This window comes from Lampris incognitus, chromosome 13, assembly GCF_029633865.1.
Source record: "Lampris incognitus isolate fLamInc1 chromosome 13, fLamInc1.hap2, whole genome shotgun sequence".
Taxonomy (NCBI): Eukaryota; Metazoa; Chordata; class Actinopteri; order Lampriformes; family Lampridae; genus Lampris; species Lampris incognitus.
Window position 1 is genome coordinate 27,199,658 of NC_079223.1, and position 27,614 is coordinate 27,227,271.

General features: G+C 42.4%; 2 protein-coding genes across 2 annotated transcripts; one reads left to right on the forward strand and one right to left on the reverse strand.

Annotated features, from left to right (window-relative positions):
• Positions 1-318: 318 nt before the first annotated feature.
• On the reverse strand, positions 319-5,888 carry mea1 (male-enhanced antigen 1). Its single transcript, XM_056291784.1, has 4 exons — positions 5,635-5,888; positions 4,692-5,032; positions 4,286-4,394; positions 319-3,375 (listed from the first exon to the last, which is right to left on the reverse strand). Exons 2-4 carry the CDS (start codon positions 4,998-5,000, stop codon positions 3,200-3,202), a joined length of 594 nt encoding a protein of 197 aa, XP_056147759.1. The 5' UTR covers positions 5,001-5,032; positions 5,635-5,888; the 3' UTR covers positions 319-3,199.
• A 139-nt stretch (positions 5,889-6,027) lies between these two features.
• On the forward strand, positions 6,028-26,966 carry dnph1 (2'-deoxynucleoside 5'-phosphate N-hydrolase 1). The gene is made up of 4 exons (XM_056291785.1): positions 6,028-6,261; positions 10,049-10,120; positions 16,127-16,237; positions 26,694-26,966. The coding sequence occupies exons 1-4, from the start codon at positions 6,126-6,128 to the stop codon at positions 26,810-26,812; spliced, it is 438 nt and encodes a 145-aa protein (XP_056147760.1). The 5' UTR covers positions 6,028-6,125; the 3' UTR covers positions 26,813-26,966.
• Positions 26,967-27,614: the final 648 nt, after the last annotated feature.

Sequence of the window (27,614 nt, forward strand, 5' to 3'; positions counted from 1 at the left end):
AAATTGATTGTCTGGTGAATTGTGGGGTTTACCAGACACCGGCCAGTAGATGGTGTGTTTACTGCTGCAACGCTACACCAGATAGCTTTATTTTCCTTCCTGGACGTCACTGTTAACTCGTGAGTCAACAGCCTCACAGCATCTCAACCCCTGGAAGTTATTAATCCACCAAAGGCATGATTGTAAAAACGTCTGGTTTATCTGAATCCACCAGACCAGGCCCACGTCTGTCAGAAATAGGTGTTTGCATGATGAAACAGAAAAGAGACCGTTTAAATCTGGATTGTTTGATGTTGTTTTTGTGGTCCATACAGTGAATCTAGCAGAGAAAAGATCATTTTTTGTTTGTAAAATAACACTAGTCCACTTGAGGTGCTCAAAGACTTCAAAACTGAATGTTGTGGATCTTCTCTGTAGCCTGTACTGCCTCTGTTGAACAGAGCTGTAGGACTGCTCAAACACACCAGGACTCTATCAGTCATAGAAGCCTCTAGAAATGTATTCAGAGTATTCCTCTAGCCCGGAGACATTTTAATAGATGCAGGAGTTACAGAGGTAGTTTTCAGTTTGGTTACTAGCTCCTGATTCTTTTTCCTGCTCCTTCAACCTGTTGACGTCATCAGGTTATCTTTCATCTGGCTTCTTTTTGTTGTACAAACTAAACTTCTATATCCTGTTGTCTCTGTTTGACTGAACTGGTCTCCTTCATTTTCCAACACCTAAGCAATATTGGTTAGTGGGGTGGACATGCATGGCTGTGCAAAAAAAACAAAACAATCCTTATAGGAATCTAAAGAGAGGATGAAGAAATGAAGAGAGAACTTGTTTTATCATTCGGGCACATTTTACAAAGAAAAATAGAATGTTTGCCTGTGATTATTGTTGCAAATCATTGTGTAGCATATACTACATGTAGGTTGGCCCAGAGATATGTCCTCACTGGCCCCTTGGGTTTTTTGTTGTCATTGGTTTATTGGCTCCCACATGGTGCACATTGTCCTCTGCTCTGTCTTATAGGCATGTCCCTCCAAGCTTTGCTGTCAATCAATGAGTATTCCAACAATGGGGACAGGCCGCTGGACAAAATGGACTCCAGAGCTCCTGTTGCTTTAGATTAGAAACCATTCAAGTCTGATCTGTCTTTCACAAGCGTCATTGCCTTCAAAGAAAAATACATCATGTTGTCTGAGCTGCTCAGTGACTCACGCTTTACATTATTCACCAGTTTCTCTCTCTGATCAGATATGAACATTCTTCAAGTGACCTCATCACAGACCCTGCCCCTGCTTGTGGCTAAAGCTTAATTTACTGTTGCCATTCCAAAGTATCCAAGAGCAACACACACACACACACACACACACACACACACACACACACACACACACACACACACGTTTCACTATCCATATGAGGACCCCTCATTGACTACATTCATTTCCTAGCCCTTAACCCTAACCTTAACCATGCAAACTACATGCCTAACCCTAATTCTAACCTTAACCCTAAAACCAAGTCCTAACCCTAAAATAGACTCTTTTACTTGTGAGGACCTCTAAAATGTCCACACAAGGTAGGTGGTTTCTGGTTTTTCTATCCTAATGAGAACATTTGATCCACATTAGGATAATTAAACATGTATATACACACACAGTCAGCTGAATGGCATTTCAACAGATGTCCTTTTTGTCCAGTGGCCACAGACACATGCCCGTCCCACCCAGCCCTTCCACTAATGTAAAGGTCCTCTCCCACTCATTATGTACATATGTTGTACTTTAATTAGGTAGACATTACATAATATGAAAGTCACATTTTGTACAGATGTTCATGTATGTACAGAACAAAATAAAAAGACCAAAATACAGTTGATGTGTGTGTCATGATGATGGTCACAAATATATACACAATCAAACAGACCGATCAAACTTGGAGAAAATCAGGATGACACAAAATGGATGGAAGGCTTTGTGATGCAACGGGATGAGTGAATTAGATCGTGTTAAACCCTGAGGTCTACACCTGGTCTCCTGTCTGTCCACAGGCTCAGCCAGACTGTTTTTTTCCTGTGTACAAGTCAGAGGGATGAGATGGACAGCAGAGTTAAACATCAGATGGTCTCCTAGTCATCTTTTCCCCAGTGACTCTCACTCCTGTCCAGAGTCAAAGGAATTAAGGAGTCTTAGCAGAGAGGCCAGGCTCACTGCTGAGACATCAGTCTGTGGAATGATTCAGTGTTTGGGGAAATTTAAACCACCAGAGCCATGGTATACCAAGCCATCTTTAAACCCAAGGTCATGTCCATCCATCAGTTCAGAATGGGACGATGACGAGCTTTAGACCGTGACTGTTGGAAATCACACACAGACACCCCTGGTGAAATTGGATTGGGGCTGGGGTGGTGGCATTTAAAAGGAATACACTGCCTCATCAACTTCCAGTTGTGTTGGAGAATAGGGTTGTTACCTGTGTTTACTATCAATCACAGTACTTACGCTACATAGCAACAGTTAAGCATGCTGGCTGTTTAATGAACAGTACCATTATCATTGAGTGGTTCTGAGTCATTACCATAAAAAGCTGTTTGTATGCAGCTTCCCATTCCAACTCACAGCTGATTACACTCATTAACACACTTTCAACCAGAGCGGACAGGACAAGCAAGGGAAATCAGCTGGTGTAATGTTGATTTGATATAGAGCCACTGTAGACATGGCAAATGGCCAAGCATGTTAGATTTTTCTGGCTCTAGATTAAATCCTGAAAACACTGGTCACCTCAGGACTCAAATGACTAGAGAAAATCTGGCAGGTCTGATATGATCTGAACAGTGGAACAGTAAGAGCGCATGAAGAGCAGTTCTTAATGACAAGTGTTGGATTATTTGTTGTTTAAGCTGAGATGGGTTTTCATCTCAACAGAGTTCATTACTATTTTCATTAAACCATCTCAATCATGTTTTGATCACTTCAGTTGTTTGACCTCTTAGTCAAACCGAGTTAAGCTACACCTACCTGAATGCATAGTGTTAGATTGACAGCGCTGATTCTAATCACTCATAAATTAAAATTTTATCCTTTAATGGATGTGATAAGCTTTACAGTCTGTCATTCCACACAATATATGAGGTTGTAGCATTTTTCTGTAAGAGTGTGTATTCCTTTTAAAGGCAGGCTGTGGGGGTGAAATGTTGGATCAGAGTTCAGTTCCTGGCTGTTTTGCGGAGCACTCGGAGCCCGGCGGCGCTCTGGCGGTTCTCCAGAGTGTGTTGGACCATGTCTCTCCACTGGTCATCAGACAGATCCTGTGCCCATGGCGGGATCCCCAAAGAGGGCAGCGCCACGCTGGCCATGGTCCTCTTCACCAGTTCCACATGATCTATGGAGAAGTCGCCCAAAATTTCCAGTTAGTTCACTTAGACTCTGTTTCCACCTGGCAGCATCAGTCCCATCATGTAATTTCTGCTTATATCAAGATTTAATGTGTTCTCGTCTGTTTCGTGATCAAATCCCATTTTTTGTACTTTCATACAAAGAAATGTTTTTGAGAAGATGGAAAGTATTTTTCTTCCGTTTTTAAGTAAGCAACATAATACAAAATACTGAGGATGTAAACATTATGTAAAATGGGCACATGTACAAGATACAAGACACTAAGTACCAAAAAAAAAGAGATTTAAGATGTGTTTATATATGTTGATGAAGTGGTTATGGATTCCTTTAAGTGTGTTTATGTGTCTATGTTCTGTGTATATTAAATGTGTATGTGTATGGTGGAGTATGAGTAAGAGCTCTCAGGTACAGTGTTGGCCAGGGTCCCAACTACACAGCAGAAAGGCCAACATGGAGGCAGTGTACGGAGGACCATTGTGTTTGGAGATAAAGGTTCTCCAAACTAGGAAAGCTCCCAGAAAAAACTGAAAAACTCCAGAATGTATAAATTACCCCGCTTTTAGAAATGATGGTGAGAACAGAAGCATTTTGAGTTCATGGTAAAGTAGTATTGTTTTATATAGCTGTTATTTATCAGTTATTATAGTACCAGCTGTACGTGTTATTCTCACTGTAGCCGTTGCCAAGCAAGCAAATGAGGACAAGCCAATTTTACATTTGTCTTATAAAAGCTCCACATGGCTATATGTCACAACTCATATAAACTCGGGTATGTCAGCAGTCTGAATCATACTTAACCTTCAGAGCACGTATTTGAAAAATTTCCATCTGAGAAGAATTCTTCATGTTCCTTCAGACCGACAGGACTGAGATCACAGGTGTTAACATGACCTTACCTGGGTCCATGGGAATGGAGGCGTGGCTCCGCTCGGCGGCTGCCGCATCTGGGTCCTCCTCCTCATCACTGTCTGGAGGCGGAGCCTGAGGCAGGTAGAGACCCATTGCCTGCAGAGAAACAGGCAGGGTTAAAACCTGTAGAGCAGTGGTCTCAATCTGGTCCTCAGGACCCTGAACTGCTGGTTTCCACAGCAAGTGAATGTAATGAGCTAGTTGTCAGAACAGAAAAACAGCAGCAGTGGTGGTCTCCAGACAGACTTCACAACTACTGTTGTACCTTAGCTGCGGAGTGCAAAGGACCAGAGAGAGTGTTGCCGCAAATGACATGAACTAGAAAACAGGCTGTTTCTAAATAAACATTTGTTCTGTTTTTATTTTACAAATGTGATTTGACCTTCAGCTCACCTCAATCCTCTCCTGAACCTCCTGTAGCTGCTCGGCATGAGATCCCGTCTCCTCTGCTTGCTCTGCCGGCATGCCGTTCTGGCCATCTGGCTCTTGGTTGAGGGGCTGGTAGTAATACCCTCCATTGTCATTCACGCCATCATCCTCTTCCATGTCTCCCTCCCCGTCATCCTCCGCCATGTCCTCTCCGCTCCACTCCCCTCCAGCCCCGGGCGCCGCTCCGTCAGACGGCCGCTCCTCTCCCAGGTCATCCTCCGAGCTTGGCAAGACTCTCTCAGGACCCATCTCAGCCGCTGTCTCCACTTCCATCCACGGACACAGGACTCAGAGAGAAACCCCAGCTAGGAGGGCACAGGGGAGAAAACATTTAACGTAAGAGGTTAGGAAATGAATGTTCGATCTCAATGGTGAAGCGCTGTTGATTTAAATTAGCAATAGTATCAACAATCTAAAAGGACAAGCACCTGGACAACACTATACAGCCTGGTATACTATCATATATGTCATATATATGTCAATCAATCAATCAATATACATGGTATCGATGGCCAGGTCATCTATTATAAACTTAAGGCTACAGGGTCATTCCATCTTAACCCATTATAACGTAATTCACTACTGAGGATGCCAACAGAATTTAAACACATACTGGTATATCGGTTAAACAGCAGATCTGAGACTACGTAATATAAGAATAAATGTAATTGGTCGATGTAATAACGCATGACAATGCAAGCAATGAACACAATAATAAATATACAATCAATAAGGAAACTAAAAAACACACTTTCATAACGCTTGGATGGTTAAAGAACCGTCCCCCCTACTGGTCTTCCCTCAGCCCAAGAAACACATTAATAGTCAATTTTGATTTACAAGTGTCTTACAGATCCAATTGACTCCATACATATGATATCTGTCCGCACTGCGAGAAGATTTTTACCTGTTTTAGCAGAAATATTCCAGTTTTTTGGAGATATCGTCCACTTTTAGCGGCAGTACTTCCGGTAATGCGTCACGGTCCCGGAAAGATCGGGAAATAGGTTGCACCGACGTCATTCCCGTGTAGTTTTCCATTTTAAAAATCACCGAGTTATTTTAAAGTTGTTTCCTATATTGGAACATCATGTCATAATTTTTCAGAGGTTTCGTCCTCATCCCGGTTCGGTCGAGTGTCCTGTCCTGGTGTACGACAGGTTTTTTAAACGCTGATCTCTGGTCAGTTTTGTGAATCGCTCCCTCATTCATTTCTCAAGGCAAAGCGATTGAAAACTGTTATCTGGTCCTCCTGAGTAACGTCTTACTACGCATGTGCGTCTTGCGTCACAAAGTCGATTTGTGTTCAGCGCGCCTAAATACGAGAAGGAGGCAGTGTTTGTCTTCGCTCCAAATTTGAAAAAAATAATAATCAAAGTAACTCATCACAGAGTCGTCATGAACATTTACTTCTGTGGTAGTATCCGCGGCGGGAGACAGGATGTGGCTGTTTACCAGAAAATTGTTCAGAAGTTGCAGAAATATGGCAAAGTCCTGACGGAACATGTGAGCCACAGTGACCTGAGTGACAAAGGTCAGGTAGGAGCGGGCACGCTGATTAACAGAACATGTCTGCCTTCAGCAAGTCACCTTTAGGGAATTACTATCAAAACTGCAGTCATTGACAAGTGCATATCAGTGAACTAGTTTTGCTTAAATGCTAATTACTGGTTATATAGAAGGCTAACCACAGTATGTGCCGTCTTGATGCATGCTCAATAATCCAGGTAATAAAATGAAAGAAGGTTGAATCAGTTCATCAGGATACAACGTTTATTGACGGAAACGTTTCATCTCCCAGCTAAGTGGCATCTTCAGTCTAAACTGTCTGCAGGTATACCCACCCCTTATAAACAATACAATTGATAACGACTGAAACCACCCCCAGTTTCATACGCAAATATAGGTGTGACCATTAAGTAGAGTTTCAATGGCCATGTGTACTATTCACTGAGGATTTGGGAATGTTTGCAATCACAGCTTGTAAGCAATCTGTATTAAGAGTGAACGACCATCCCTGAACCGGGGGTGGGGTGGGGGGCGCTAAGAGTACATCTGTCACTATTTTACATTTTGTTGTGATTGCAGACATTCCCAAATCCTCCATAATAGTACACATGGCCATTGAAACGAGTTAATGGTCACACCCATATTTGCATATGAAACTGGTCGTTGGTTTTGGTTGTTATGAAACTGTATTGTTTATAAGGGGCGGGGATATCTGCAGTCAGTTTAGACTGAAGAGGTCACTTAGTTGAGTGATGAAACGTATCTGACAATTAACATATCCAGATGAACTGATTCCTTTGACACAGTAAAGGTGCATCTCAAAAAATTAGAATATTGTGGAAAAGTTCATTATTTTCCATAATTTAGTTCAAAAAGTGAAACTTTAAATATATTTAGATTCATTACACATAAAGTGAAATATGTCAAGCCTTTTTTGTTTTAATCTTGATGATTGCGGCTTAAAGCTCATGAAAATCAAAAATCCAGTATCTCAAAATATTAGAATATTACATAAGACCAATCAAAAAAAAAGGATTTATAATACAGAAATGTCGACCTCCTGAAAAGTATGTTCATTTATGCACTCAATACTTGGTCGGGGCTCCTTTTGCATGAATTACTGCATCAGTGCAGCGTGGCATGGACACAATCAGCCTGTGGCACTGCTGAGGTGTTATGGAAGCCCAGGTTGCTTTGATAGCGGCCTTCAGCTCATCTGCATTGTTTGGTCTGGTGTCTCTCATCTTCCTCTTGACAATGGTTCAGGTCAGGCGAGTTGGCTGGCCAATCAAGCACAGTAATACCATGGTAGTTTTGGCACTGTGGGCAGGTGCCAAGTCCGGCTGGAAAATGAAATCAGCATCTCCATAAAGCTTGTCAGCAGACGGAAGCTTGAAGTGCTCTAAAATCTCCTGGTAGATGGCTGCATTGACTCTGGGCTTGATGAAACACAGTGGGCCAACACCAGCAGATGACATGGCACCCCAAATCATCACTGACTGTGGAAACTTCACGCTGGACTTCAAGCAGCTTGGTGTCTGTGCTTCTCCACTCTTCCTCCAGATTCTGGGACCTTGATTTCCAAATGAAATGCAACATTTACTTTCATCTGAAAAGAGGACTTTGGACCACTGACCAACGGTTCAGTTCTTTTTCTCCTTAACCCAGGTAAGATGCTTCTGACATTGTCTCTGGTTCAGGAGTGACTTGACACTAGGAATGGGACACTTGTAGCCCAGTTCCTGGGCACGTCTGTGCGTGGTGGCTGTTGATGCACTGACTCCAGCCTCAGTCCACTTCTTGTAAAGCTCCCCCAAGTTCTTGAATCGGCCTTGCTTGACAATCCTCTCAGGACTGTGGTCATCCCTGTTGGTTGTGCACCTTTTCCTACCACACTTCCCTTCCAGTCAACTTTCCATGGATATGCTTTGATACAGCACTCTGCCAACAGCCAGCCCTTTCAGCAATTACCTTCTGTGGCTTATGGGGTATTGTCAAGAGGAAAATGAGACACCAGACCAAACAATGCAGACGAGCTGAAGACTGCTATCAAAGCAACCTGGGCTTCCATAACACCTCAGCAGTGCCGCAGGTGACTGCCTCCATGCCACGCCGCATTGATGCAGTAATTTGTGCAAAAGGAGCCCCAACCAAGTATTGAGTGCATAAATGAACATACTTTTCAGAAGGTTGACATTTCTGTATCATAAATCCTTTTTTTGATTGGTCTTATGTAATATTCTAATATTTTGAGATGCTGGAGATTTGATTTCATGAGCTGTAAGCAGTAATTATCAAAATTAAAACAAAAAAGGCTTGACATAGTTCACTTTATGTGTAATGAATCTAGAATATATGAAAATTTCACTTTTTGAATTAAATTATGGAAAATAATGAACTTTTCCACAATATTCTAATTTTTTGAGATGCACCTGTATGTACTATTGATGGAGACAACAGGACCTCTGACTACAGAGCCCAGGAGGTGACATGGACGTTTTTTTTTTTTTTTCTTTTAAAGCGCATGTGCGTTTTATTACTCTCAAGTGCACTTTAGTAAAGCACATGCACGCTTTACTAAAGCATGCGCCCCCACTGCTGTCAAGTGTACCAGTGCTTGGAGCAGCCAAAAAGTCAAGTCAATTTTATTTGTATAGCCCAATATTACAAATTACAAATTTGCCTCAAGGGGCTTTACAGCAACACAACATCCTGTCCTTAGACCGACAAGAGTTGCAATTCAGCAATCCTTTCTCGCATATTACATAGCACATTAAACGACATGATAATACACATCTATTAAGTAAGTCTGAATATAACGAAATGAATAGAACAAGTGATTAGCCTATAACCATATTAACTGGATTACATTGACTATTTCAGCAAACCTCTTCAAGATTTTTTTTTAGGAAATATGAGGAAATTATGATTCTTATAATATAATTTCAGCTGTCACTCCCTTTTTCTCAAAAACTGCAGTAAAATAACTCCAACTCCAAATTTTCAACATGTTACAATGTCTTTTGAGGCAGCTTTCCCCGTACAGTAATGTACAGTGAAACCAGTTACAGTTTTATGTTGTCATAGTTAGGAACATTTTGAGCACACATTCCATTGCGTTTCTCAGCAAACCTATTATGGAAATGGTTTCATCAAGCTAGGACTTAAGTCACATATTCAATAAAACGTATTTAATGTGTCATGTCGTTGTAATTTGCTATATAAAATGTGAGAAAGGATTGCCGAATTGCGACTCTCTTGTCCTTTTTGGTTGCTCCAAGCACCGGTAAACTTGACTGCAGTGGGGGTGTGCGCTTTATTAAAGCGTGCGTGCAACTTTCTTAAAGTACTCCAGTCAAAAATGGGATTTTCTTATGTTTTTGTCCCCTAAAATGTCTGGCCTTGACTATACTGACTTTAATCTGTGCATAGTTTGACACTAGAGCGGTGTTTTCACATTCCTCTACTGGAGGAGGAGCTGCTTCCAGCCCCTTTGAAGAGGATTTTATTTATTTATTTAATTTTTATATGGGGAAAACCATGTTAAACAATATATTAATCATCTTAGAGTATTTTAAACTTGGAAACGTGTCTGGAGGGATACTTGAAAGCATGCATGTGCTTTAGTAAAGCACGCGTGTGTTTTATGACTAATTTTATAACTGCGTGCATTCAGGCAGCGTTTAATACAATTTGTTGTATTTTTAGATAAAGGTGGTAAATATATTAGGGATTATGATTATAAGAGATTATAAGATTATAAGAGAGATTCTTTTTCTTCTAATGTAATTTTTATGTCTGTGGTACCCCAGGTGAGAACACAGTGATGGAAGGAGACAAGGCGATTCATGACCGTGACATGAAGTGGCTCAACATGTCTGATGGTAAGGAAGCAGTGCCAACATGTTGATCCTTAAAGCTACCATCCAATTAGGGCTGGGCGATATGGCCTTTTACTAATATCCCAATATTTTTAGGCCATGTCACGATACACGATATATATCTCGATATTTTGCCTTAGCCTTGAATTAACACTTTGATGCATACAATCATGCCAGTATGATGATTCTACGTGTCTACATTAAAACATTCTTGTTCATGCTGCATTAATATATGCTGATTTTAAACATTCATGCCTAAAGGGTGAAATCACAACTAAACAAATTTATCAACACTGTATTTATTAAAGAGTTATTAAGAGGTGGCATAAACATCATGTCATTTCAAAACAAATAAAGTGCCTTTTATGCATGATGTAACTAATATGACGTATCAAGTCTTAGCAGCAGACAAGAAAACCCGGCATCTCGGTCTCACCTGGCAAGACGTGGAAGTCCTCGAGTCAGTGCACAAGGCTCTCAAACCCCTCCTGGAATTGCACGTGTGACCAGTGTACTTTTTCATCGCGTTGTGTAGGAAAGACAGGAGAACTTCTCTCATGCATGGGATCTGTATTCTGTCGCATATAAACAAAACAGGACAGGTTTCAGGAAACTTCAGATCAGCTCCTACTGTAGCATCTTTCTACATGTCCAAAGCGGGAAAGAGTGCTTAGCTAGCAACACAAATTTTTTTTTACAAAAAGAAATAAAACATACCTGTCGCATATAAACAAAACAGGACAGGTTTCAGGAAACTTCAGATCAGCTCCTACTGTAGCCTACGCAAGAATTGGGACTCACATTAGACGTAAGACACATTGGGAATGGATAAAATAAATTACAGGGGCAGACAAAAATGAACACATACCTCTTTCTACATGTCGAAAGCGGGAAAGAGACAGAGGTCAGGGGGAACATACGTTTTGGGCTACTAACAGGAGATGGCGTCACAACAGGGAGGAGCTACTAACAGGAAATGGGGTCACAACAGGGAGGGGCTACTATAAGCATTTCCTGATGATATAATAAAATAAAATAATGTTAGCAATGAAAATAATAATAATAATAATCATGTGGTGATACTTTGTGTAATTATACAATATATTTTGGTTATGACGTTTTTAACCATGCTACACACGCACGACAGAATGTGATGTACGTAACTAGGTGTGCTTGTTTTATCTCTCTGTGCGGAGAGATGAGAAAGAGTGAGAAAAACCTGTAGTTCAATGCCCGCGACTAAAAGCAACTGCGTGACAATTGAATGTATACTTGAATATTCACGATATAGTCATTTTCTACATCCCACAGAGAACAAGCCGCGATACATCGAGTATATTCGATATATCGCCCAGCCCTACATCCAATACATTTACATGGAAAATATTTTCTATTTTTTGTATTCTTTCTATCTCTGGTGTTTTTAAGACGATATCAATCCATGAATATTAAACCCTGCAGACTTTGGTAGTATTTGATGTGAATGGTTGGTGTCTGGTAGGACTTTGCCAGGAAAAATTATAGGGTGCATAGTGTGTTGTGTCTTCTAATGCTTGTATTATTATTTAGTTGTATTTTCATTTAAACCACTAGATGACACTGTAACTTTTGAGTATTTTTTTTACCAGAAGTATTGTTGTGTAGTAGAAAGGTAGTGACATACAGGGAAACAGGAAGTAGACTGGAAGCCATCCATGCTGCAAGATGTTCATTAAACCGTAAGCTAAAAGTCATCCATGTTCTCCTGCGTGTTTTATATGCCATCCATCTCTATATAGTGTTTTCCATCTTCATCAAAGCAGTCAACTGAGGAAGAAGAAGGCAGGTAGTGTTGAGTTTGATGAAGTGAAGTTGTGTCTAACAAGCAGATATGACAGAACAAGCTAGTAGAAAACCTTTACCAACAGATAGAATCAAAATCAGAATTGGATTTATTGGCCATCTAAGTTTGCACACACATGGAATTGGACTCTGGTTTCGTGGTTCTCACAGTGTACTTACCATAGAATAACACAACAATCCAGATATATACACAAGGATTGACTATATACAGGCGAAATAAGAGGCAACTTACATACATGCCTGAAGTAGGTGACATAACAGAGTGTATCAGTATATGTACAATGTACAGTATGAACAGCATGGTTCGATTTATTTGACAAGTTAAGCATTAATTTGAATGACAGCCCATGGAAAGAAACTGTTTTTACATCTGGTTGTTTTGGTGTAAAGTGCTCTGTAGAGCCTACCAGAAGGGAGGAGTTGGAACAGGTTGTGACCAGGGTGTGATGGGTCTGCAATGATGTTGCCTGCCTGTTTCTTGACTCTGGAGATATATATAAGTCCTGAATGGAGGGCAGGTTGACACCAATGATTTTCTTTGCAGACTTAACTGTCCGTTGTAGTCTGTCCCTGTCTTGTTTGGTGGCCGAACCAAACCAGACAGTAATGGATGTGCAGAGAACAGACTGAATTATTACAGAGTAGATTTGGATCAGCAGTTCCTGAGGTAGGTTGAACGTCCTAACCTGGTGGAGAAAGTGCATCCTCTGCTGGGCCTGTTTGATGATTGTGTCTATGTTGGATGCCCACCTTAGGTCCTGGAAGATTGTAGAATCCAGAAATCTGTAAGCTTTCACCGCAGACACCGTGCTGTTGAGTATGGTGAGGGGAGGCAGTGTTGGGGGGGCTTCTCCTGAAGTCCACTGTCATCTCCACATTTTTGAGTGTGTTCAGCTCCAGGTTATTGTGGCCACACCAGAAGGCCAGTTGTTCAACCTCCCATCTATATGCAGACTCGTCACCATCCCTGATAAGGCCAATGATGGTTTTGTCGTCCACAAACCTCAGGAGTTTAACAGATGGGTCTCCTGAGATGCAATCATTTGTGTAGAGGGAGAAGAGTAGAGGGGAGAGCAAACATCCCTGGGGGGCGCCAGTGCTGGTGATCTGGGTGCTGGATGTGATTTTCTCCAGCCTCACCTGCTACCTCCTGTCTGTCAGGAAGTTTTTAATCCACTAGTAGATGGGGGCTGGTACAGTGAGCTGGGTGAGTTTGGAGTGGAGGATATCTGGAATGATGGTGTTGAACGCTGGAGCTGAAGTCCACACACAGGACCCTTGCATGGGTCCCCGGGGACTCGAGGTGTTGGAAGATGTAGTGCAGTCCCATGTTGACTGTATCATCCACTGACCTGTATGCTCGGTAGGCAAACCGCAGGGGGTCGTACAGGGGGCCTGTGATTTCCTTCAAGTGGGCCAACACCAGTCTCTCGAAGGATTTCATGACCACAGACATTAGGGCAACAGGCCTGTAGTCATTTAATCCTGTGATATGGGGTTTCTTGGGGACCGGGAGGATAGTGGAGTTCTTGAAGCAGGAGGGAAGTTCAAATAGCTCCAGTTTTCTGTTGAAGATCAGTGTGAAAATGGGGGCCAGCTGGGCAGCACAGACTTTCAGTCAGGAGGGTGAGACTCGCTGTCTGAGCCCAGTGCCTTCCCGGTCTTCTGTCTCTGGAAGAGCTGGCGCACATCCTCAGCACAGATCCTTAGTACGGATGGGGGTTCGGTGGGGAGGGGGGAGTGGCTGGCAGGGAATGCAGTTGGTTGTATAGTGTGGCCAGAGAGGTTGAGGGTTGTGAAAGTTTACTTATCAAACCTGCAGTAAAATCCATTTAGACTGTCAGCCAGAGTGATGGTTCCCTGCAGTGTGGGGGGATGATCTCCTGTAGTTGGTAATGTCTTTCAAACCGTTCCAGACTGATGATGGGTCGTTGGCAGAAAACCTGTTTTTCAATTTTTCAGTGTAGCAACTTTTTGCCATTCTGATCTCCTTTGTGAGTGTATTTCTGGCTTTGTTATACCGGATCCTATCTCCACTCCTGTAGGCTTCCTCTTTGGCCTGACAATGCTTCCTGAGTTTTGCTGTGAACCAGGGCTTATTGATGTTGAAGGTACAGAAAGATTTGGTGGGCACACACATCCTCACACAAGCTGATGATGTAAGATGTCAGTAAGTTCGTCCAGGTCTGTAGATGCAGCCTCAAAATCACTCCAATCAGTGCAGTCGAGACAGGCCTGGCACTCCAGTTTTGACTCATTGGTCCATTTCCTCGCAGTTTTAACCACAGGCTTTGCGGATTTTAATTTCTGGCAGTATGTTGGGATAAGATGAATCAGACAGTTATCAGGGAGGCCCAGGGCTGCACTGGGGACAGAGTGATAGGCGTCCTTCAATATTGTGTAGCAGTGATCCATTTTTTTTTGTTTTTTGTTTTTTTTTGTCCCAGGTGGGACATTTAACGTGCTGTTTGTATTTTGGCAGTTCGTGGCTGAGGTTTGCTCCATTAAAAAAAACCCAAGGTTAATGTGTAGAGAGTCTGGATATTTACGCTCCATGTTTGTAATTTGATCAGCCAGGTTTTTTAATGCCTCTTTAACACAGGCCTGCTGTGGGATATAGACACCGACCAGAATAAATGATGAAAATTCCCACAGTGAATAGAATGGTTCACAGTCAATGCAAAAGGTCTCTAAGTGAGGGCTGCATGATTTCCTCAAAACTGTGACATCCGTTCACGAACCTTCGTTTCTGTAGAAGCATATGCCGCCACCCCATTTTTTTCCATTTTGCGGTACGCTCTGTCATGTACACTCTGTCATGTCCATCTACCTGAGGCATGTGTGTAAATAACCTGCTAACATCTATTTCCGCATTTCTGATATATTCTCTGCACCATTGCATTTTATCACCTTTTATTTCGCCTGTATAAGTCAATCCTTGTGTATATATATCTGAAGATTGTTGCATTGTACTGTTGTTATGAAAGAAGAAAGAAAGAAAGCCACCCTATTTGACATTGTATTCTTACAACAAATGTTATTCTTACAACGAATTTTATCTCTGCATTTAACCCATCCTATTGTATAGGATTAGTAGGCAGCTGCAGTGCCTGTGGACCAACTCCAGTTCTTCTTTCCATTGCCTTGGTCAGGTGCCACAGACAGGAGTGTTAACCTCAACATACATGACTTTTGATGGTGGGAGGAAACCAGAGCACCCAGAGGAAACCCATGTAGACATGAGGAAAAAATTCAAACTCCACACAGGACCTGGGACAGCCTGGGGTTTGAACCCAGGACCTTCTTGCTCTGAGGCAACAGTGCTAACCACTGGGCAACCGTGCCACCATTATTCTATGTTACGTACACTGAGACCACAAAACCGGAGTCAAATTCCATGTATGTGCAAATCTACATGGCCAATAAACATGATTCTGATCTGCTCTTCTCGTCTTGTTGGCCAGAGAGTGGATATTCACCAGGTGGATTGATGGGAGTGCAGATTGAAATCCCCACTGTTGCAGTTTAACGAGTGCGCCATTTCGCTTTCCTCGTCGGCGTCTCCGCCGGAGCCCACACAGAGTCAAAAGCTCGGCAAGACTTTCGTTAAAACATTCAGTTAAAGTTGGTAAATAAGTTTGTTCAGTTGGTCGAGTGGATAGTTAGAGGCTTAAAAGTTCTTCTCTGCTGTATGTGATCAGTGAGTGGGCACTGGGAAAATAAACAAATAAACAAAAACAGAAAAATTATAAGCGAGCGCAGAACCAGGGCTGCCATCTGTGGGCTTATCTTGGTGATGTTTAGATAGTACAACATCAATAAGGAAAACTCAGGTCAAACCAGCTTTTTTGTTTTGTTTCTGGCACTGCCGAGTCTTATTCATCTGGAATGAAGCTCAAGCAACAGTCAACTTACCAACACCTACATAGGATACATTGGTCAACTACTAAAACTATGTCATTCAGATTGTAGCTTCAATATTTACTTTTTAATTTCAATTTGAACATCTGACATGGTAACCCGTTTGGTTTTACAAATTTAAAAAAGGCCAGAACGGAAACCTGTCAGCAGGTTTTAGACAGCGTCATTTAAATTGGTTGGTCAAACTGTTCGTCTACACCAGTTGTACTGAGTCATGGTCATGTCACGGTCATGGTGTGTTCACAGTGATCGTTGCCGAGGTAACGCAGCCATCGCTTGGTGTGGGTTACGAGCTTGGTCAGGCCATCGCCATGAAGAAGAGGATCTTCTGTTTGTTTCGACCTTCATCAGGACGAAGTAAGAATAGTTTTTAATCTTATTTTTCCTCTGACCTGCTGTGATGTGTCTCAGATGTCTACTTTTCAAGATTCAAAGGTTTATTTGTCACGTACTTCATGTACAGACATGTATGATAAGCAGTGAAATAATTTTGTGAAACTCCAAAACTGTGCAACAAGAGAAATGGAACAACAGTAACAATAAAATGAGAATAAAATAAGATAAAATAAATATATATATATATATATATATGTGTGTGTGTGTGTGTGTGTGTGTAATCCAGTGAGTCAAGTAAATTCTTTATGAGACAGTACAAGCCAAGGTCATTATTGACTTTAGAAAGACCAGCGCCCACCATACCCCTCTGACCATCAATGGAATGGACGTAGAGAGAGTCAGCAGTGCTAAGTTCCTGGGCGTTCACATCACAGAGGACCTCTCCTGGTCCTCGCATATCACTGCGCTCTCCAAGAAGGCCCAGCAGTGTCTTCACTTCCTGCGGTGTCTGAAGAAGGTGAGTCTCCCCCCACCCATCCTCATTACATTCTACAGAGGCACCATAGAGAGCATTCTGACCAGCTGTATCACTGCCTGGCATGGGAACTGCAAGGCCTCCGACCGAAATTCCCTACAGCGGATAGTGAAGACAGCTGGAAAGATCATAGGAACTGCTCTCCCATCCATCCAGGCCATCTTTGATGCACGGTGCACCTGGAAGGCTCTTAGCATTGTGAAGGATCCCACCCACCCTTCCAGCATCCACTTCACCCTCCTACCCTCTGGAAGGAGGTACCGGAGCATCCGTGCTGCCTCCACCAGATTATGCAACCTTTTCATTCCTCAGGCTGTGAGGTTCCTCAACAGCCTGAACACTTAGACCTTCCATAAAATGACTTTTTGACCTTCTTACTCACTGTCTGTGTCAGGTGTGCTTGTAATGTTTAGGTCTGTGATGATTAATTCTTGTTTTTAATACACGTTTTGTTTTTAATATTTATTGTGTGTTATTTGTTTTGATGTGGCACTGAGGTCCTTGTGAAATGTAATTTCATTCCCTTGTATGTATGAGACATGCATATAAGGCAATGACAAATAAAAACAGAAAGTCTAAGCCTGTTTCATGGCATGAAACAGGCTTGTACTGTCTCATAAAGAATTTACTTGACTCACTGGATTATTTTGCTCCTTATTTGTTGTTGCTAAGAAATTGAAGATTTCCTACACCGGTGTGTACTACTCCCTTCAGAGGACAGCACAAACAGGCTCTAACCAGAGTAGAAAAAGAAGTGGGAGGCCGCGTTGCACAACTGAGCAAGAAGATAAGTACATTAGAGTCTCTAGTTTGAGAAACAGACGCCTCACAGGTCCCCAACTGGCATCTTCATTAAATAGTACCTGTTAGAGCCTGTTTGTGCTCTCCTCTGAAGGGAGTAGTACACACCGGTGTAGGAAATCTTCAATTTCTTAGCAATTTCTCGCATGGAATAGCCTTCATTTCTAAGAACAAGAATAGACTGTCGAGTTTCAGATGAAAGTTCTCTTTTTCTGGCCATTTTGAGCGTTTAATTGACCCCACAAATGTGATGCTCCAGAAACTTAATCTGCTCAAAGAAGTGCCCATCCAACCAATCCAACTTGTGGGAGCTGCTTCTGGAAGCGTGGGGTGCAATTTCTCCAGATTACCTCAACAATTTAACAGCTAGAATGCCAAAGGTCTGCAATGCTGTAATTGCTGCAAATGGAGGATTCTTTGACGAAAGCAAAGTTTGATGTAAAAAAAATCTTATTTCAAATACAAATCATTATTTCTAACCTTGTCAATGTCTTGACTCTATTTTCTATTCATTTCACAACATATGGTGGTGAATAAGTGTGACTTTTCATGGAAAACACGAAATTGTTTGGGTGATCCCAAACTTTTGAACGGTAGTGTATATATATATATATATATAGTAGGCCTCCACATCAACGCTAGGAAAACTGAATTCATCAGCTACAACCAAGAAGGAATCATCTCCTCATCAGATGGTCATAACATCAAATCGGTCTTGGAATTCGTTTACTTGGGAAGCAACATCCAATTCACCAAAAGAGATGTGCAGCTTCGAATGGGAAAGGCTTGGGGTGCCATTAAGGGACTTAACATCATCTGGAAGTCCACATTACCAGACAAACTGAAGCGGAAATTTTTTCGAGGAACAGTTGAGTCCATTCTCACTTATGGATCATCTTCTTGGATACTCACTAAACGGCTTGAATCCAAACTTGATGGGGCTTTCACCAAAGTGCTGCGTGCTGCACTAAATGTATCCTGGAAGAATCACCCTACAAAGAAGTGTCTGTATGGCAATATACCCGCCATCTCAAACACTATCCAAGAACGAAGGGTTCGATTTGCTGGTCATTGCTGGAGGAACAAGGAAGAACTTGCTAGCAACACTCTGCTTTGGTCATCCAAACGTGGAAAGATGTGTGGGAAGGCCTGCAAGAAATTACATCAATCAACTTGTCGACGACACAGGATTTCCATCTGAGGATCTTCCAGCTGCTATGCAGGATAGACACGGGTGGTGTGAGAGGGTCAGATCCATCCAAGGATACTCGACCTGATGATGATACAGTGCATCCGGAAAGTATTCACACCCCTTCACTTTCCCCACATTTTGTTATGTTACAGCCTTATTCCAAAATGGGTTAAATTCCTTTTTTTTCTCATCAATCTACACACAATACCCCATAATGACAAAGTGAAAAAGGTTTTGTAGAAATTTTTGCAAATTTATTAAAAATAAAAAACTGAAATATTGCATGTACATAAGTATTCACACCCTTTACTCAGTACTTGGTTGAGGCACCCTTGGCAGCCATTACAGCCTCAAGTCTTCTTGGGTATGAAGCTACAAGCTTGGCACACCTATATTTGGGGTATTTCTCCCATTCTTCTCTGCAGATCCTCTCGAGCTCTGTAAGGTTAGATGGGTAGCGTTGCTGCACAGCTATTTTCAGGTCTTTCCAGAGATGTTCAATGGGGTTCAAGTCTGGGCTCTGGCTGGGCCACTCAAGGACATTCACAGACTTGTCCCGAAGCCACTCCTTCGTTGTCTTGGCTGTGTGCTTAGGGTCGTTGTCGTGTTGAAAGGTAAACCTTCACCCCAGTCTGAGGTCCTGAGCATTCTGGAGCAGATTTTCATCAAGGATCTCTCTGTACTTTGCTCCATTCATCTTTCCCTCAATCCTGACTAGTCTCCCAGTTCCTGCCGCTGAAAAACATCCCCACAGCATGATGCTGCCACCACCATGCTTCACTGTAGGGATGGTATTAGCAAGGTGATGAGAGGTGCCTGGTTTCCTCCAGACGTGAAGTTTTGCATTCAGGCCAAAGAGTTCAGTCTTAGTGTCATCAGACCAGAGAATCTTGTTTCTCATGGTCTGAGAGTCCTTTAGGTGCTTTCTGGCAAACTCCAAGCGGGCTGTCATGTGCCTTTTACTGAGCAGAGGCTTCTGTCTGGCCGCTCTGCCATAAAGGCCTGATTGGTGGAATGCTGCAGAGAGGGTTGTCCTTCTGGGAGGTTCTCCCATCTCCACAGAGGAACGCTGGAGCTCTGTCAGAGTGACCATCGGGTTCTTGGTCACCTCCCTGACCAAGGCCCTTCTCCCCCGATTGCTCAGTTTCGCTGGGCGGCCAGCTCTAGGAATAGTCCTGGTGGATCCAAACTTCTTCCATTTACGAATGACGGAGACCACTGTGCTCTTCGGGACCTTCAAAGCTGTAGACATTTTTTTGTACCCTTCCCCAGATCTGTGCCTCGATACAATCCTGTCTCGGAGGTCCACAGACAATTCCTTTGACTTCATGGCTTGGTTTCTGCTCTGACATGCACTGTCAACAGTGGGACCTTATATAGACAGGTGTGTGCCTTTCCAAATCATGTCCAATCAATTGAATTTACTACGGCTGGACTCCAATCAAGATGTAGAAACATCTCAAGGATGATCAGTGAAAACAGGATGAACCTGAGCTCAATTTTGAGTGTCATAGCTAGGGCCCTACCAAATTCACGGCCGTGAAAATCGCGTCACGGACCGTGAAATCAGCCTCTTCCCGTGTAATTGACCATTTGCCGTGAAATGCAGTGAAATGCAGAATTTAAGTGCGCAACCAGTTTGAGAAAATACTGTGCTGACATGATTGACATTTTGGATGCACGAATAAAAGCATTCACGTGTCTAAGACATTGATTGGTTAAATGAGCATCCGGGGTGGTCGCAATGATCATTGTTGTTACTAGCATAGTTTGAGTTAGCTGTCGCCAGCATGTTAGCTTAGGCCCTAACGTACTGAAGATGTCGAAATCTAAAGCCTCAAAAAACACGACTGCAGACGACAGAGTAATTGAGTTTGGAAAACATATTTTACACGCTGATGGCGGGAAATTATTTTGTACGAGTTGTAATATCTCGTTAGATCACAGTCGACGAGCAACGATTCAGCGTCACTTGGAAAGTGAAACAAAAAGAGGGCTGCCGAAAAAGAACCACAAGGTCGTTCGGAGACGAGTCAAACGAGAACATTACGCAAAGTAGATTTAAACAACCAGCGGCCGAATTCCTGAAAGCAGTGCGCATTTTTGACCCTGCACAAATATTTATTTTGACGGTGGATTTAAACTCACTCAGCACGGACATTCCTGGATTTGACAAAAACTGTAGGCTGGAATTGCCGAACTACAAACACATCGCACAAGAGGTGGACACAACTTTACTAGCGCTAGCTTTTTGGAAATCCTCCGAATCTAGGCTACCACATCTTGCTAAAGTAGCGTGGCGCTGTCTGTCAATCCCGACGAACTCTGTGGACGCGGAGAGGGCCGTGTCAAAACATGGACAAGTATTTTCATCGCAGAGACAGAGCATGAAGCCAAGCACCATCGCAGGATGCTCAGTGCTTACATTAAACCACCAGTACGGTTATGCTGTGTACAGTAGGCTGGGCTATTCAGGCCCTGTGTGAATAAAAAGTGTAATTTAATAATTGCCGTGAAATGTCGCATTTTTCTTATAGATTCCGTGAAATCTGTGATTTTCGAGAAACTAGGTCCGTGAAATTGAGCGAAATGTACCGTGAATTTGGTAGGGCCCTAGTCATAGCAAAGGGTGTGAATACTTATGTACATGCAATATTTCAGTTTTTTATCTTTAATAAATTTGCAAAAATTTCTACAAAATCTTTTTCACTTTGTCATTATGGGGTATTGTGTGCAGATTGATGAGAAAAAAAAGGAATTTAATTCATTTTGGAATGAGGCTGTAACATAACAAAATGTGGGGAAAGTGAAGGGGAGTGAATACTTTCCGGATGCACTGTATAGCATGAAACAGGATTGTACCGTCTCAAAGAATTTACTTGACTCACTGGATTATATATACATATATATGTGTGTGTGTGTGTGTGTGTGTGTGTGTGTGTGTGTGTGGGTAACCCCCTTTTACCTGGTGTTATAATGTACTATAATGCACACAGGAGTCCCACTCTTATATTAAACAAAAAACGAATCCTAGGTTCTCAGCAGTCGATGGTGAGATGGCTGAAATTCCTGTCTACCCCTAAATGTCACTAGGCTAGTATTATTTTTTAAAATAGGTAACTATTACATGTGACTGAAAAGTATAACAACAAAATCTTGAATGGAAATATAACATATTAAGTAGCGTGGTGCCTCCACTGCGGAAATACTATACCCACAGTTAAGCTAGTATATTATCAGGGGTGCACATAATTTTTTTGGTCTGGTTCTCAAAGGAGCACCTGAGGTTCTTGCTTGTTGCTCACCTTTTTTTAAATGCATTTTTCCATGACCCACCCACCTCACAAAATGAACAAAATATGAGGGATACGTGGATAACATTACATGTACTTTAATTTCAACTGAAAATGAATAAAAGCAGTAGGTTACAACAAAATGTCTGTTCTTTAAAGTGCCATACATGTGACTTTCAAATGAAATGACTGCTCTTCAAGCACTGAAAACTAAATATACAAATGACTGCTTTTTCAAACACTGAAAACCAAATCAAACTCACAACAGATACTGCTATTTAAAGCACTGAAAGTTCTGTTATCCTACAGGACATCATCGTCATCTTCATCACTCCCCTCCAGACTGTCTTCCTCTATTTCAAAAACACCAGATGTACTAGGCCTGCTCCTTTCTCGCTGCTTCAGCCTACGATTAGCTGTTTGCATCCACAAGTCTACTGCTGGCTTTGGGTCAAAGGTTTCTGTTGTGAACTTAGATAAGTGGCTGTGCATTAGAGATGAGAGGCGATAGGCTGACAGGCAGGATCTGTACTTGTTTTTTATTATATTCAGGTGTGAAAATCCCCTCTCACATGCAGCACTGCTCAAGGGCAGTGTAAGAGACAGCAGAAGGACTTTCTGAATGTTGGAGTAACTGCCTGGGTTGCTGGTGTTCACTACATTGACTAGATCATGCACAGAGGAGACTGCCAAACGTTTTCCAGCTTGCTTTAAACGCATCCCCTCTCTTAAAGTTGAATCTTTGTCAACATCCATGCTGGCCTCATATTTCTCAAGGATGTTACTAAGTGTTGTGTTGCCAAAACCGTGGAGATCTTTCATTTCATTAGGCCAAGTTGTAGGATCAAAAATCAAAAAGTGATCGCATGACTTGAGGGATTCATATCTGCTTTCAAATTCATGAATTAAAGCTCTCAACACATCAATCTTATCCCTGTCAGCTTCAGCATGTGCCACAGTCTCCTCCCTGTACTTGCCCTCACTGCCCATCAGTAGCGTCAACTGTCCAATAGCAACCATGAGCTCATCTTTGCATTCACCAATAGTCAGATTGTCTTTCTGGAACCTGAGGGAGGTGAACTGTAAAATGTTCCCAACATCAAGCATGTTGGCTAGGAAACAACGAAAACGCTCTGTGCAGATATGTTTTAGGCTACTGTCATCACTTGTTGCCACTTGGATCTGAATGGCTGGTAACATTCTCCATATTTTAAACAGAGTCTCTTGTCTCCATGCAGACCATCTGATGTTGTGGAACTTACCTAGTTTGACAAAATCAATGTCTTTCTCCTCACATGTGTTTTGTAGTTGTGCAATTCGTTTTGCACCCCCTTTCTTTAAGTAAAAGCTTAGCAAAGTGATGATAGATTTATTAAATGACTCACAGTATGGGACCGCACGATCAGCTGATTTAGCACAGTTCTCCAGCGTGTGGGTGGTGCACAGGATATGCACAAGGGAATCCCCGATATCCACCATCTGACGTAATTTGGGATGAACCCCGTTGGAAACTCCAACGTTGACAGCTGTTCCATCACTGCATACCGACACCAACTTTGCCTTCCACTCCGCTAAACCACAATCATTGAACAGTTGCACAAGTCCATCCACTATGTCCTGTGCTGTTCGGTTGGCCCCCAGATTAATTAATCCAAGGAAGTCTGAGCTGTATTCTCCATTGCGGGACACAGAAACAATGTACACAATTTCCTGCTCCGTTTTTGTTATATCTTCGGATCCATCGAAAAGCACACCCCAAAATTCAGCTGCTTTCAGTTTTTCACTTAACTCTGAACTTATTGTCTGAGCGATGCTCTCCGTGATGCGGGATCCCCCTTCTCGCGAATGATAAGCAGTCCCGACGTTAACTCCTAACCTCTTGAGAAGCGGAATATCCTCCTCGTATGAACGCATAGGACGTGCATGTTTCGCTTTGTGAAAGGCCAACAAGAGCATGTGTGTCAGTGCCTGATGTTGTTCTTCCGTCAGTCTGTCTTGCCACCTGTCGAGTGGGCCGCTGGGTCTCTGGTCCTGGCTGCGCCTGTTAGCAATAGCTTCCGCTACTTTCTGGTGTTCTCTGCTGTTTGCATGCTTATCAAAAGCTGGATGGCTGAAGTTTTTCGTCCCCATATAAAAGTGGTAGTTTCTATCCGCTAATGTGGGATTTTCCCGACATAGTTTACACCACATCTCAGTGCGGGTGTCATCTGTTTGAAGCCAGCCGATGTCCTGCAGCCATTTCTCTGAAAACTTACGCTTTGATTTTGGTTCTGGTTCAGTATGGCGTTTCTTTGGTGGAGGTGGAGGAACACCAAAGAAATTACTCAATGTCGCTTGCTTCTTTGACATTTTGGAGAAATTAGTGGCTCATACTATAGCATTGGCTAAAACCAGTGGCTCATACTCTACACTGCAAAATGTTTGGTACGCAAATGCGCGGTAAAACACTTGAATCTGGTGCTCGTTGAATATTTTAAGTGCGCATGCGCACCTGCGCACCACTTATGTGCGCCTCTGTATATTATGTATTTCCCCAGAATTTAAGTTAGAAATATTCTAACACTGGTAATGGATACCTATCATCCTATAGGTGTGTGTGCAATTGCTGATCAAGCCTATGATGCCTATAATAAAAGGTGTAATACACCAGTGGTGTTCTATATTACTGAGCACACTGACCCAGCACTTACCTAGTTAAAATGAGCAGCCAATACACCCAAGATATAATCAAATAGAATAGTAGATTATTTATTAATTGATAATAGTTATAGATAATAAAATGAAATAAATCAAAAAATGATATACTATATTTGAGAGCGGAGGGTGAAACCACTGTGCACCCCCAGGTGGCAAAGTGGCTCTATCTTAAAGTGATATAAAATAAACCGAAATAAAATAAAAGAAAGCAAACAACTCCCTTCAGCAAAACCACAAAGTACTGTTAATATTATAAACCAAGCGCTTGCTGTCGGGGCCTGTTGGTGCATCGAGGCAACTTCAACCGCTCGCTCCTCAGACCGATGTCAGCTCCCTGAGCCGACGGTTTTACCTTAGTTCCCGTAGCTAAGGGTGCAAACTGTGTGTGCGTCCGTCAGTGCAAGTGTAGGCCACTCACAAGCGCCCCACGCAGTCCACGAGCCTGGGAACCGTCATCCTCCAGCTGCCTCCTGGCTAGCAGCCGAAGCAAGTCCAGTGAGCATCGCCACCAAAGAGGCGATCAAGCCTGCCACAGTCCGCTCCTCCTCACGGACTCAGAAGATCTAAGATCGTTTAATGGACTCAAAAGCCTCTCATATCACAGGGTGTATGGTCAGAATGCTAAGAAACCGGTCTCCTGCTTGTTCTCGACAAGACTCAAACAACTTCCTCACTGAATGTTCGTGCCAACCAAAATGGTTATCCCCTCCTTTGTCAGAGGGTCAGGACACACAAGAGCTAGAGTGTCTTACCACCTGAGGCACTCCAGCAACAGCTTCAGTAAACTCAAGCTTGAGAGACAGGCATCCATCATATGGGCATTTGTGAGCACTCAAACCCCATATTTCCAGGTTTTCCACTGGCTGTATTGGCAAATGCTTCAAATATGCATTGTAAAAGCTATGGTATAAAATGGTAACTTGAGAACCACTATCAAGAAGAGCTTTAGTATAAATCCCTTCTATCTCGACAGGCACCTCAGAGGAGGGCCCCACTAAACCAGCAGGCAGGTTTGGCGGGCTGGCTTTAATGGGAGATTAACAATGGGCGGAACATGTCTTGCCTGATGGAGCCCTATGCCATTCTTTCACTGAGCTCCGGCCAAATTTCCCTGCAGCCTTGTCCTTTTAATCAGCTTCTGATTAATCAACCTAAGATTCTCTGAACACGTTCACTCTCGCTTTGTATGGCCATCTTCCCCCCACTTGGAGCAAAAGATGCCAGGCAAAGGAGAAGCTAAGGAAGTACCAACTGTAAGTTAACTTAAATTCACTTAAATTGGGTTAGTGAAGCAGAACACTCCCCTGTGTCACCTGAAGAGGACGCTGTGTTGCACAGTACCCACATTTTTTTAATACTGACTTTTTTTTTGTTTGATTCACAGAGGAGTCATTCTAATGTAATGTTGGCATCTAAAACATATGTTTTATGTGATATGTGTGTTGTGTTTTTTGTTTGTTTTTTGGTGAAGTACTGTGTCACCTGTTGTCTTATAGAAACCAATTGCCAAGGATTGCACAGTTTGAAAAATATTGAGTTTATTTTGTGGTGATTTGCGGCGGCAGCAGATCAAGTTGGTTGTTTTGGTGACGTTTTCCCCGGGCAACGCCGGGTACCTCTGCTAGTCTCTAATGTAAGATGAATGACTTCTGAACAACATTCTACAGATGAGAGAGACTCAACTTGTAGTCGTGACATGTCTGTGTGTGATACCTGAACTCATAATACAATCGGACTGTATTTACAGTTAAACAGCTTGATACATATTTAGTGTTTTGATCTGATGGCTGACCAGAGAAATTAACTAGTGGGATCACCAGCTTGAGTGAATATATCTGAAGCAGATTGTAAACTGGCCAGACTGTGTAATCCAGTGCATGCTGGGACTTTTTGGTTATGTTGAGTGTTTTCCTTGTGGCCATCTTGGATGCTAATCTTCTGACTGTTTTCTGTTTCCAGCGCTGTCCGCCATGATCCGTGGTGCGCATGATGAGGACCTCTTCTGGGTGAGAGACTACAGCGAGGAAGCGGTGGAGGAAGTCTTGGAGGAATATTTTAACAAGCTCAACAAATCCTGACCAAAAAAAACCAAACAAACAAAAAAAGCGAAACAGTAGTTTCCAGCATGTGTGGCTTAAGAGGTTTCTGGTTTGGAATTTCATGTTTGGTGTAGCTTTAGATGTTCTGTTGTCTTAACTGTTAAACATGTTTCAACATAAATAAACCAGTATTTTGTAGAAATACACGGCTCAATTAAGACATTCTGTCTTCTTGAAAATCAGGTTTTTCTCGATGTTTTGCAGTTTGAATCCTTGTCTGTCCCCCTGGTGTCATTACAGACCTGGTAGAAAAACTCAAAAGAAAATGTCAAACGTGAATTAAAATGGTAGAAATTAAGTAGAAAGAAAGTCAAGAAGTCTGATGAAAATGGGTGTAAAGCAGAGGAAATGGAAATTTTCAACAGACTGGGTGGTCTTAAATGCATTATAGTACAAATATACTTTGTTGTTAAATCTCAGTCATTTGTCCATCTGTTTTTAAATGACACTTTTATTTCTATTGTTAAGTCTGTTTAAACTGACAGAAGTCTAAAAAAGTGGATTCTATCCACCAGCAGCTTCTGTTACCTGCCCCCCCCCCCGCATCAACCTTAGTTGCATGATGTTACTCCCCCGCTGCATGCCTACCTAAGTGCTTCCTCTCCTCTTACTCCCCTGTGAATGCTCCTCAAGCTGCTAAGTTGGTCACTATGGCCAAGGCTTCCACCTCTTCCTTGGACCCCATGCCCACCGTCCTGGTCAACGAATGTTTACCTACCCTGTGCCCCATAATTGTGGACATTATCAACTCCTCTTTGGAATCTGGCACTGTACCTTCCAG

Excerpts from the sequence above, each read along its gene's own strand:
- mea1 (XM_056291784.1), bottom strand. The coding sequence starts at position 5,000 with ATGGAAGTGGAGACAGCGGCTGAGATGGGTCCTGAGAGAGTCTTGCCA. Across the intron at positions 4,395-4,691 it reads AGGTTCAGGAGAGGATTGAG|GCAATGGGTCTCTACCTGCC; the intron begins GTGAGCTGAAGG and ends GTTTCTCTGCAG. Across the intron at positions 3,376-4,285 it reads CTCCATTCCCATGGACCCAG|ATCATGTGGAACTGGTGAAG; the intron begins GTAAGGTCATGT and ends ACTTCTCCATAG.
- dnph1 (XM_056291785.1), top strand. The coding sequence starts at position 6,126 with ATGAACATTTACTTCTGTGGTAGTATCCGCGGCGGGAGACAGGATGTG. Across the intron at positions 10,121-16,126 it reads GTGGCTCAACATGTCTGATG|TGATCGTTGCCGAGGTAACG; the intron begins GTAAGGAAGCAG and ends GTGTGTTCACAG. Across the intron at positions 16,238-26,693 it reads TCGACCTTCATCAGGACGAA|CGCTGTCCGCCATGATCCGT; the intron begins GTAAGAATAGTT and ends TTCTGTTTCCAG.